This window comes from Copidosoma floridanum, unplaced genomic scaffold, assembly GCF_036245765.1.
Source record: "Copidosoma floridanum isolate Cflo_tuat_1 unplaced genomic scaffold, Cflo_Japanese_pri ptg000011l, whole genome shotgun sequence".
NCBI lineage: Eukaryota > Metazoa > Arthropoda > Insecta > Hymenoptera > Encyrtidae > Copidosoma > Copidosoma floridanum.
The window spans coordinates 9565124-9578375 of NW_028321888.1; the positions used below are offsets into that span (position 1 = coordinate 9565124).

Consider the following 13252-nt stretch of genomic DNA (forward strand, 5'->3'; position numbering starts at 1 on the left):
TATCATAGGGATGTTTGATAGCGAAAATTTTATAGTGTCTCACTTTCATATAGGTCTTATCACACACAGTCAAGGAAAAGAAGCTTCATACCTGCAAAGGTTTCGAATCGCTGTTTCGGAAGTGATGTACTTTGCGTCTGCGCCGTGGATTAATATAGGCACGTGGTTGTAGCACACGATTTGTACGGTTTTCGTGGTAACATCCATAATGAAGTTTTTCAAGCAATAGTAAAATAAAACTCACGATGAATCCACAAATTAAAATGGCATACAGAGAAATTACATCTTGTATACCAATGAAATGAAATGCATTTTTTTCATCAGGAATTTTGGTCCTGTAGTTAGTCTGTATTCTTTGCATAATGCCAGTTTCCTTGAATCTGTGAATACTAAACAAAGTTTGTTAGTATACAAATACAAGTTTTATTTATTATAGTCATCGTCATGGTCAGTATTATCATTAGTATTGTTTCCATGACTGTTAGTATTAGGGTTATTTTTTATTGTTGTCATTATCCTAAGTATTATGTAAAACGTACTAATAATTGAAGAATTTTGTAATTAAATGATATTTCTTCAAACTCAAACTCTCATACGTCGTACTGCCCAGAGGAATGCTTGCTAGTTTGCATGGTGGCTCCTTGTCTATATAATCCAACATTGATGTTAGTGCAAATAAGGCTACTTTTTTGGAGCAGACCTGAAAAAAAGTACATTTTATAACAGTGACTACAAATTTTTATACGTGATAGATGAAGGAGATGTGTAGATCTTTTGGATTAAATATGAATTAAAATATTTAAAAAATTATTTCATTATGCTTTTTATGTCCTACTATTTGTATGAAATTTGCGTCCCACAATCTTTTTTACCACTCAATAATAGAACAAGAAATTTTATGGGCATTAAAAAATTTCTTTAATAAGAATGACTCAATATACCGTCTAATATGTATACTTAAACAAAACTTCCAAATTGTACCTGCTCCAGAGCTGCGTCAAAATTTGGCAATAAGCTGTCTGAATTTTCAATCATTTGGTTTATTTTTTTATAAACGGGATCTTTTGATGATGCCTTGAAAATTACAGAAAAAATGTATGAAATAAAACTTAAAATTTATTGTTAGATTATCATCCTCTTGTTTTACCAAAATTAATTTGTAAGAGCCGGAGCCATTTACAGCAATGGGTTGGTAACTACCATCTTCCATAAACTCTGATATATCATTAAATGGCATTGAAGGTAGTCCAACTGTCAAGTAACTTATTAAAGATCCACAATAAACGGCATATATGACTAATGCACAAAATAGCGTAAATAAGTAGACCAACTTTAACGACGTACGGTTAACATAAGCATCTATAGATTAAAAAATTTATGTTCATAAGTTCTATAATGTTTCGAAAATCAGTCGTAAATTTGAAAATTTAAAATTGACCTGACAACCCCTGCTGGCAGAATACACCCCATACTTGTGTACAATTTTCCAACAAAATGGAATATCTTGAACGTGTTCTGTCTCGATATTTAATGTTGATGAAAGACAATATAATTGTCAAAACAACTACAGTAACAGCTAACTTAATCCATGCATTTTTGCTGAAAATCTAATTTCCAAACACTTTAGTTATACATTCTCCCTTTTACATTTTAGTAGTAAACGACATTTTTTTACTATCATTTTTGTAAGGGACTCAGTCATGTTTAGTCCCTCAATTACAACGTACTTCTAACTTTTTTTTTTTTTAATGAAAATTTAAACATTTAAAACGAAAAAAAATGGAAAACACTTGTCTTTATTAATGTTCTTCTCTATATAATAGGTTTATTTAATCAGGAAATGATTTTGAGATGCAATACCAAGTTCTTTAATCGAATCAACTATTTGTACATTCAAATAAAAAAATTTAAAGACGAGTTTTGTCTCTCGAGGTATGGGTGTAAGCCTTAACTTTTTCAATTATATAATAACCAAGCAGACTAACTTTTGGCCGTCACCAATTCTGAAAAATTAACATTGTTATCGTATGTAAAACTACGCATTATTGTAATTTTCTTTATCGGCAGTAATAATTGCCTCACAGTATCTAGAATTTAAAAAAACGCTTTTAAAAGCTTAAATCATTGTATCTTCCACTGTATAAAAAATTTTAACTAATAAGTTTAGGAGGTTAAAAAAAGTAAAGTAAATAAAAGATTAATGTTCATAAGAGATTAAATTTAAAATTAAGATATGATACCGACGAACATGACGTTGGTGACGTCGATAATGATAATAATATTCTTTGATACATACTTCTATATTCGAAAATAAACGTACCTGTAATATAAAGTAGAAATATTATAATTAACGTAATTAGTAAATTTAAGCCATGAGTGCCTTAACTTTTACTTTATTCAAAAAAACAAATAAAAAATCTCAGCCTTAAAGATGTTATTATTGTAGTTCATTTTTATGTCACATATAGTACAGTGGGCACTCTCGCACTTATATAGGAAGGGAAAGTAAAGAATTTCCTGGAGAACATGCTTACTGGCAAATAGGACGAAGCCATAAGTGCCCTACATGTGGACTGACTATTCTATTTTCCCGATTATTACCACTAAAAAGAGATTTTAGTTTAAAATTAGACCTTATTCTCTAACCCAGGCTTTTTTTAACATTTGAATGTTTACTGCGCAGGTAGAAAAATCGGACTTTCTTTCTGTATGGTAAACGTCCAAACTACTAATAGACATTAAGCTGTAATGTCACTCGACTTTTGTCAATGCAATTATCAATATTTTGTGCTTTATTTGTCGTTTGATAAATAGTAATTGGTTTTAGTGTAATAGTATAAAAAATGCAATGACAAAAGTTTGAAATAAAAAAATGTATCCAGTGCTTACTACGTTGTAATAACCAGATGTAAACATATTAAAATTTATAAATCTTTTTGACTCTGTTTAAATAGTGAATACTTCTTTGTATTTAAAATAAAATTCAGGTATAGTTTCTCAGTCGATTTTACCATTTCGTAGTAGTATACTTATGTAGAAATAGTAAAATTTTACTGTGAAATAGTCGATATTTACCATTTCTATCAGATAATTTTTCACTAATATAAAAAGATAACTAAATATTTGTTATTATTTGTGTAGCAATAAAAGTTAAGTTTACTTTAAAATAATATTGATTGGCTGTAACATTCCTTTCAATACGAAAAAAAGTGTTTACTAAATTATCAATTAATTTTAAGAAAACAAAATTAGAGTGGCTTTTTTTTATTCTCTAGTAAGCATCTTGTTTACTTAGCAAATAAAGAGAATTAACAGTACTTTAAATGCAGAGAAAAATAATTTCTTACCTCCAAGTATGCGCTCCAAGGTACGTATAAATTGTCTGGCATTCTGATAAACAAACAGTGCGATTGGGACTTAATGGGAATCGTAAAATCTACATTTTTTGAAACATGTTGGTCCATAATTATCTTCATAGCAATTACATCAAAAGGCATAACTCCTGACGTATTACTAGAAAAAGAATTTCCCTTGCTTGCTGCAGTTTTTTCAATCTTTGATCTATTACCTCCAAATAATTGGAGGTACTCGGGAGCTATTTTCATGACTGCTGTCAATTCATCCACGATTCTTGATGGTAAATCGTAATTGTAGATATAATTTGATTGTTTTGGATGGGGTATGTCCTGATGTGTAATTAAACAAAAAATGCATTAAATTGTAAAATTATTGAAAACTCAAAATGTGTACTTTTCATACTTTTTCAGACAACACTTTTATCGAGACATCGGTTAAATTTTTTCTCCTCTCAAACAAAACTTGTTTATCTTTGACATTGAGACGAGTCATTGGATTCCATTGAAGGTATTCGCGTACCTGAATCGTGTTACTATTTGATTCTGTGGAAAACCATTCCTTTATGTCGGAATCATCCCCACATTTCACTAACATTTCTACAAGATAGTTCAAGCCCAGTCGATTATCTTGAGGATTGTGGCAGAAATTACTCAATGACTCCGTCATCGAAGTGTGGAATAGTAATAACCACACGTGAGGATCAATTATTTCTGTTGTTGTAAAGTGCATGAGATTTTCAAAATCATCTTCGGTTTTCAGCATAATGACAAATATTGACTTTGAACTCTTCCTAATGCTGGAATACTGTGTTTTTAAGTCTGATCCTGTAACTGCCATCGAATAGTGATGGTTTTTTGAAAGTTGCCTTATAATTCCCGTTGCAACTTGCGTACCTGTTTATTACAAAAATATAAATTATGATTATAATTATTTTAATAATTAATATATTTTTACTTACTTTCGAAACCACTATATACGATAACAACACTGTTGATTTGGTAAAGTTCTTTCACGTCTATTATTAAATTCGAATAAATATTTATATCACTTGTTGAATCATAACTATAAACTAACGAAACAACTGAAAGAATGAGAACTAAAAACGTTGATGAGACCATTTTTAATCAGTTAAAATAAAAACAAAGACTGAAAGAGATTGATGTATTTTTAATGTTGTAGGTAAGAGTGTACTACAAAAACTAGTCGTAAGATACATGAGTCTTCAAACTGTGATACTCGTCAATTTTATTCAAATTTTAGGACAATTTTTTTTATTGACTTGTTCTGATTCCTGTGAACTGTATGAAGTCCTTTGTTCGACTGTTTGATCGGATATAAATTTACTAGGATTGTTAGGATTGGGGAAAGGCAGTGGCCACGTGTTGAATTATGAATTGTATCGATTCTCATAAATAATTTATTGTAGTGCTTAATAATAAATTTTGAAGCTTTACCAACGTCCTTTCTCGATAGACCAAGTAGTACTACGTGTATAAAACGAAACGCGATGAAACGTACGAAAAGGTATGTGTATAAATAAATTTGTACGCGTGTACATATATTTCTACGTACATAGGGTATTCAATAAGAGAGTATGTTATTTTATAGAATGAAGAGTAATTTTTCGATAAATGTTGACGTGTAGGAACAAAGATTTTTATGAAAAAAAAAAAAAAAAAAAAAAAAAAAAAAAATACATACAGATCTTTAAAACCTATTGTTTCTTGATTAAGATTAAAGAATCAAAAAAACTTATTTTTTAGATCTCATATAGATAGTCGTTAAAACTCGATCTACTGTAAAATCTGGATGTAATTTACCATTAAATTGTAACAAAATTAAAATTTAAGATGTAATAAATAGACAACATATTTAAGATACTTTTATCAGTGTAAAAAAACATCTGATGAAACTTACGGTACTCCTGATAATACTTAACAAAAACTATCTAGAATATACGTGAAATGGAATTATTATTGTACTAATAACTAGACCACAGAGTACGTGAAATAATTTCGACAAACATAAAAAAGTACTTTAACTTGCATGTTCTTAAAAAATTTCAAATAGTACATGGAAGAAACTTTTTTTTCTTAGAATATATTTCTAGCTATCGGTATCTTTATTTTCCAAATTTAATTACCTTCAAGCTAAAGAGGGCTGAAAGAATGAGTTAAATATATTGTCAAAAACTAAGAAAAAGACGCACTGTGACTTTAATTGAAGTTAGAACTGACCAAAATTAATGTTTGCATAAATATTTAAAAAAAAAAAAATATTCAACTATCAAGGACATAAAGCATCTAACAATTCTGGAATGAGCGTTTAATTGTACTTAATCAAGACTGTCAAGTGAAGCTACAAAACTACATGGAAGATAAGTTTTTAAGCAATTTTTGTGATACCATTATCTTTGTTAATTAAAAATGTATTTAATTGTTTCGCTCTTTTAATGTGTTACTGTTAGAATTTTTAAGTACATCAAAAAATTGTACAAAATGTTTTACTTATTATTTTCTAAAAAAGATTTAATGTGTAGAGTTGAGTTCTAGATAAAGATCCAGACCGTGAAAAATATTTTTCTTTATTTTATACGTTTTACAATTATTTCCTTGTTATAGGATACATAATTAGTGATAGGAAGAGTAATTTTTATTACTTTTTAGAACACTCTTAGCTTTTCCTAAAAACAAGGTAGTGCGTTAAAGTAAATTCAAACCCAGTTAGAGTCTGGACGCATTATAAATAGCTGAGGAAATTTAGGTAACACTTGATAATAACCATTATTTTCTAAATTTTTTTGCAGTTCTACATCTTATGATGTAGTAATTTACGCTTTGAGGAAGAAGAAATATCTTAAAGTAAGAATAATTTATTATACTTATAAATGTACGTTACGAAAAGAGTTGGCGTTAACACTAAAAAACAGTTACGTTGGAGAAAAAAAAGATGGCTTCAAAGAAAAAATGATAAATACTCCTAATCGCTTATAATTCTTTTTACTAAAAAAAAAAATGAGGGTTATATTTGAGTAAGAGTTTTCATCGGTTTACATGTGATATACAAAACTTACGGTGAAACAGGACACGGGTTATTCTCTTACTTGGTCACAAATGAGATAAATACTGCTGAGAATAAGTATAACAGAAAAATTATTTTACCCCCTTAGAGCAAAGCTGTTTGTAAGAGAAATTTATAGTTATTCATTTTGTCTTTTTACCTGTTCTTTCAATCAAGTAGTGTCTATGTATAGTACTCTACGCCACTTATCGATTGCTCGCGTTTGCATATTTAAGTAAAACTGTTTTTGTTTAAGCAAACGTATTTTTATCACGACGTCGATTTGACGGTTTGATTATAGCTTAAGGCTGTTGTTTTTCCATCATCGAAACAAAAAAATCGAACTTTGATAGGGGTTTTCCCAGAAAATAATCAATAACGACGACACGAAAATAATCAACATGGACGAGTCATTCCAAAAACAGGCCATCCATATTTGTACCTCCACTAACTTTGGTTTTCGAAATAATTAATTTTCATCTTTAATTTTAGATGATTAGGTCTATAAAATTTACAAATTTAATTGTCTTACCATAAATTTCTGAATTTATTCTAAACATTTTTTAAATATATGGCACTTTTTTAAAAATCCTATTGAAATTTTTAATACAGTGATGTTGCAGTGATAAATCCAAGATGTGAATAGAAAATAGAGATACAATTAAAATGCTCCATTCCATCGCATTTTGTCTTTTTCAACGTAAGATAATGTGCACTAAAACCTCCCTGCCCCCCCTCTCTTATGTATTTCTTGGCAATATTTTGATCAGCTTGTAGATGTTGCTTTACGACAAGTGACAGAGAAATCAAATTGCATTTAGGACTTCACGCAGAGAGTAATCAATGACATCAGGACATGACATTCCAGAAACAGAGCATTCAGAGATTCAAGTCGTCGAAACTTATAGTTTGCTGATAGAACTTTTTAACGATATATTCAGTAAGAAAAGTTTTTATCTATCTGTTATCTAAAAGAAGTTCCAGTGTATAATTTCTTTTATGAACGTATTTAAAGAAAAAATTTTTTTTGACTGATTATAAAGTCAAGAAATGTGTGTGTACATATAATTTCTTTATTATACAACAAATTCAAAGAATATTTCGTTAAGTATTGTTATTAAAGTAAGGAATGAGAATAAATACATAATTTAAATATATCATCTAAATTTTTTTTTTCAACTTAAGAGATGTTGTCGAAAAGTAAAACTAATTTAAAATTTTTAGTTACTAACATTGCACATAAATTTTTGAAATGCAAAAAAAAGTTAAAATATACTAATTTAAACATGAAAGAAAGTAGTTGTGATTTAGTTGTAAAAATATGTTTTATGTATTTAAAACATTATGTACTTATTGTGATAGAAAAAAATACTTTTAGTCCTTTGTTGTGTTAATTGGAACCATTTAAAATTGGAGAATAGGCATCCATAAATTATTGTTACCAATATTGTATTAAAAAAAATATATATATATTTGTATGATGTTTTAAATCTACTCTGCCGTAGTTTAGACACCTCCTTAAGGTGCGTAACATTCAAGGTAAAATTGTTCCAGGCTGCTACTTACAAAATTGTTTTTTGCGAAATCCAAAATTTGAATTCAGATTTTTCCAAATGACGTACAACTGTACATAGCTTTTTTTTTTGGAAACCATATGAAGTTTTAAAAAGATTTTTTCGACATTTTAAAAATGTTACACGCCAATATGAATGTCGAAAGTTGGAGTCAACTACACACGATTTTGAGTATGCAAGCATGTATATATCATATTTTTGCTTTCAATTAAGACTTATCACAAATTTTTAGAATAATTCAATGTTACAGCCTATACAATTATACTGAATCAACTATAGCAGTGCCTATTTAAACTGAGTCTTCAAGACAACTGGTCAGTACTACTGTCAGCTAAAACAATTTCTTAAAAGTATGGAATGGCAACTAACGTTGGATTTAGAAAAGCTTGGAACATTTGAGCATTTAATATTCGATAGTTTTTTTTAAACAACTCTGTTTCTTCAACAATCTTTAAGTATTGGGCCAAAAATTAAAGGTTCTTGGAGTATTCATAATTTATACAGTAACAGAACCATTAACTTATAATACAAGAATTTTTACGACAGTTTGTCAGGGAAATCAAAGTTGTATATTTTTTAATGAACTACCTTCCTGCATTCATAGCAAAAGCAAAAAAACAGTTGCAGCAAAGTAGAGAATCATAGTATCATTAAAATGGTACATACGTATGATAGATATAAAATGGTTACAGCTATAATTCTGAAGGTATGATAACAGAGGAGAGTAATCGCTACGACTAGTTTTAGAGTAATTTGACATTTTCTTAACTATTTTATTAAAATTGTAACAAAACATAATTAGTCATTTAATATTTTTATTGAAATACAAAAGTTGAATGAAACACTTTAACATTTCCTTAATGAAATAAAATATCCAGTACACTCTAAGTTTATTAATTTAAAGATAGTCTTTTGATCTAACTTATATTTCAGATATTAAATATTTTATTCTTAATACTATATTTGGATTATAATCAAATCATATTGTTTTAAATAAAAAAATTCAACCAAGAAAAAATCTTAGTACATTTGTAGTTGAAAAAATTATACAAAACGAAATATAATTTAAATAATTATAGTTTACTGTCCTTTATTTACTGCGATCAATGACAATAAGAAACTGTAGTAAACTCGTTGGTTTTCTCCGCAGTGCAACGCGCCTACAGAAGCATAACTTGAAAAAAAAAAAAAAAAAAAAAAAAAAAAAATTCGATTTTGAACTTCGTGGAAAAATTAAAAAAAACTTTATAAATAGTCTTTCAGAACTTATGAGCAACGTTAGCGCGGCGGGGACTCTAATACTGGATCTCTTGCACGTAATTTTTAGCGCCTTCAATTAGAAAGGGTTATGACTACGCTAAACTGTAAGTATCCTGGTAAGCTTCATGTAAACTCATACAACCACATAATATTATGTATGGTTTTGACTTTACATATTTATTATTTTCTTTCTACAACTTTATTAAAGCTTCATTGTAACCCCTTATATAATATTGAAAGAAGTAATAATTTTCGTATTAATTACTATCTTTACTACTATCATAATTGTCTACGCTTCAGTGTAATAAAATTAATTTTTTGCCGCAAACACAAAATTCCAAGCGTGTGTATTAAAAAAATTAGCAACTTACTTTAGTTATAAAGTAAACTTGCTTTCGGCTTGACTAGGAATTATCTATATACAAGCAATGAGTTTAGGTTACTTTTTGGATTAGGCACGTGATTTACTATGATGTACGTTTTGAACAACATCAATCAAGCATAATGTTTTTTTGAGTCCGTCACAATTAATCATTGCATAAGCTAAAGTATAAAATTGGCTTAGATTAGCAGATATGATTCAAATAATAAGAAGCTGTGCTAAAGAGGAAGCACAATCCTATAGTTACCCTCCAACATTTTTACAACAGAGGAGCGGTGTTGGCTTAATGATGAGCATGACAATCACAGAAACAACATTACTATAGGAGATAAAATTTTGATTCCTTGTGACATAAACTTAGTTTTTTATAAACGACATTTTACCACACTGATTAATACTGATTAGTTATAAACTGTTTTAAAAGATTCAACGTTTAATCACGGTATGCGGGAAGCGTTTATATGTAAGCAATACACGCAACTTGTATAAGTTAGATGTATGTATGGTAATTCAACAGTTGCATCTAAAAATTTATTTCACACGTGAAGGGTTATGATAAATATTTAATAATATAGCCTTTAAAAAGTGCACTTTACAAGTAAGTATTACGTCAAAAAACTGTCGGGAGCACCGGGCCACTGGCCTAAGCAATAGGACTATCACAATAAGAGCAATTTTCATTACTACGTCAGGAGAGCTGTCCCTTGACATTTTAGAGCAACTGCTCGCATATGCCAAAGTGAAAAAGGTGGAAGAGCAGCTCCATTTGGTAGAAAAGAAGCTCTACTAAAGCTATGATGGCGTAGCTTTTCTAAGAAACATCCCTACCAATTCTCTTTTACAAGAGTACACGCAGCGCTAGTCGATAACACTCAAGTAGTCCAACTGCAGCAGGTGACGACAGCATTTAGTATTAGTACAAGCAGTGATTGTTGAACCTTCAGCTGTACAAGTAGCACACAAAGCGCGTATAAATTTACCAGGAATCAGTTCGATATTCTTCAATCGCCGGTGTCGACTTTGTTAAAGGGGCAGGATTTTGAACGATTGTTTGTATTCAAATTCTTGTTCTAAATTATCATGAGTAGTGTCAGAGATCGGGAGTATACTGTAGAAGAAGTATACTCATACATTCAAGACAGAGGAACTTGTGGTTCGGGTTCACTGTCTATTCTTCGTGCAACCTGCAGTGATAAAAGGCTCATATTACCGATCCATCAGAGCTACGATGACAACAGTCACTCGAACGATAAAGTACACGAGGTAAAAGACCATTTCCATACTTAAGGTGGCTCATCATTCTTATACTATCTGTTTGTATGACATTAGACTATCACACATGAAAACATTGAGTAGCAGGCTCGATATGCATACCCACAGGTACAAATCCGCATTTTTATGTGCTGAGGTTAGCCTCCGGTTTCGGATTTTCAACACGTCATGTATTTTTTTCCGCTTGGTGACCTTGGACTTACGCGATTTCATTAGAAAGAGGGATATTAAAACAATCTGCTTCCAGTTTTTGTAGCATGTGGCTTGACTTTTAGCCTAAAAAAGCTATAACATTCGGTGAAAAAGTTAAAATGCCTCATAGACCAATGCTAAAATTTCAGATTTTAAATGTGTTTTTCATTTGATTTTGGTCGTGTTACGTGGATTTCTCGTCGAAGGAATAAGTAAAAGCGCGACTTATGATTAACTTATACTTTATTAGAATACTTTGTATTTGAGGGAAGTTGCACGTATATTCTAGTCTTGCGGACCTGGTTCTTTCGCTCTCGCGTCTCTAGCTAATCTCCCCTTTTTTCCGTTGATTCGTCTCCTTTCCTATGCCGTCTTTTCTCTACCTTTTTGTGCCCAGGCTAGTTGAGGCACACGCACACATGGGTACATGCTATGGTACGTAAATTTTGGCAACATACCCTGAAATTTACACTGTACATTCAATGAGTGTTATTGTACCATAAATTTCAATGTGGGTGAAAAAGCTAGACTTTCAAAAACGTGATGAGCCACCTTAGTTAACACTGTATTTTTCTAATTTAATCAACGAGGGTTTTTGTAGGAAGATTTTTATAAAACGGTAGACTGCACAGGATTTGCTCTGAAAGAAATTAAGGTGTTCGTAAGTATATTTTTCTTTTATTCGTCATGCATCTAATTTAGATGATAGATATGAAAAAAAAATATTAATAATAAAAATGACATATTATCAAAAGCAAAGCAAAAACTTGATAAATTTTGTTTTGATTATAGGTGGAAGACGGATTAATTGTAGTTGAGGCCATTCACGACAAAGTGCAAGATGAGCACGGTAATGTCTATAAAAATTTGTCGAAGACATTTCCCGTCTCTGAAACCTACGACTTTAATGGTGCTAAGATAACCTTAGGCTTAGATAGTGCCTTAACTGTGTATATTCCTTTTAAGAATGAGCCATTCGTGAATACAAACTATACTACCAACAACCCGTCCAACAATGAACCAACTGGAGAAAACTAACTTCAGTAAGGAGAATAATGTTTTAAAAGTGTTTTGCAATTTTATACTCTTAAAGTTTGAAATCAATAATAAAAGCTAATTAGAGCATTTTTAACTTTTTCTGCTGTCAAGAAATATATGCATTTTATGTCGTCTGTATACACAAGTTTCATGCAATAAAAACACTTTTAATAGTAGTAAAATTTTTTTGTGTGTATTAGTAAATCCTCTTACAGTGCATACCGACTTATTTATTCCCGATTTAATTTTTTTTCAATGTTTTCCATAGTCAGATGATTGCACAAAATTGTTTATAACATGTTTTTAATGTGGGACACAAGAAGCTTTTTCTAAAAAAAGGCAATATATATCCATAAAAAAATTCTTTAATTATAATATTTTACACAAAAAAAAAAAAAAATGCGACGACCATTATAAAGTAACAGATTCATACAATTATTTCTGTTACACTATAATAGAATAATATGCGTACATTATATTCTAAGGCAAAAACTATCGAGTCAACAGAAGAGGTAGTCTAAACTTATTGATTGAAAGTGTACCATAAAATTCCAAGTAAGGTAACATGCTCGGATTATTTGATTAATTTCACACGATTCTAAGATGTATATCATGGTACAAGGATGTAACATAACAAGGAGTGGCCTTGTCTACCACTACCTCTGTGGAGTTATTACTATTCTTGTCATCATTATTGCTGTTATAACTTTTTCAAAAAAACAGTACTCTTAATACATTAGGTTTCTGAGAAATTAGGGGTGAATGGTACAGTTGTTGACCTCCCGATAGTGATTGACTGCCCCATGCATTTTTAGGTAGAACCTTTATATATAGATATACAAATTATGAAGAGGTATTTTTAGATTTTTCGGTGGCTAGATTTCAATCGTTAGGTGATAGTCACCCACTATACTTCATTGAAAAATTGGTTGCATATTTAAAAGAAATAGGAGTTATATTTCGCGAATTAAAATTCTTTCATCGGCCAATGAATGTCGTGAGATTCATTGTACTAAAATAAAAAAAAAAAAATGATTTTTTCAAAGAAAGTTGCAATCGTAAATTATTTAAATAACTTGGAAATTTTAATGTACGTCGTTATCTGGCGTACGCACAT

At 30.1% G+C, this 13252-nt stretch overlaps 1 protein-coding gene across 1 annotated transcript; it reads left to right on the top strand.

The window, feature by feature from the left end:
• The first annotated feature begins 10532 nt into the window (after positions 1–10532).
• Positions 10533–12268, top strand: LOC149375172 (protein lethal(2)essential for life-like). The gene is made up of 3 exons (XM_089590056.1): positions 10533–10896; positions 11699–11758; positions 11890–12268. The coding sequence occupies exons 1-3, from the start codon at positions 10714–10716 to the stop codon at positions 12133–12135; spliced, it is 489 nt and encodes a 162-aa protein (XP_089446182.1). The 5' UTR covers positions 10533–10713; the 3' UTR covers positions 12136–12268.
• Positions 12269–13252: the final 984 nt, after the last annotated feature.

Excerpts from the sequence above, each read along its gene's own strand:
- LOC149375172 (XM_089590056.1), top strand. The coding sequence starts at position 10,714 with ATGAGTAGTGTCAGAGATCGGGAGTATACTGTAGAAGAAGTATACTCA. Across the intron at positions 10,897-11,698 it reads CGAACGATAAAGTACACGAG|GAAGATTTTTATAAAACGGT; the intron begins GTAAAAGACCAT and ends GGGTTTTTGTAG. Across the intron at positions 11,759-11,889 it reads TGAAAGAAATTAAGGTGTTC|GTGGAAGACGGATTAATTGT; the intron begins GTAAGTATATTT and ends TTTTGATTATAG.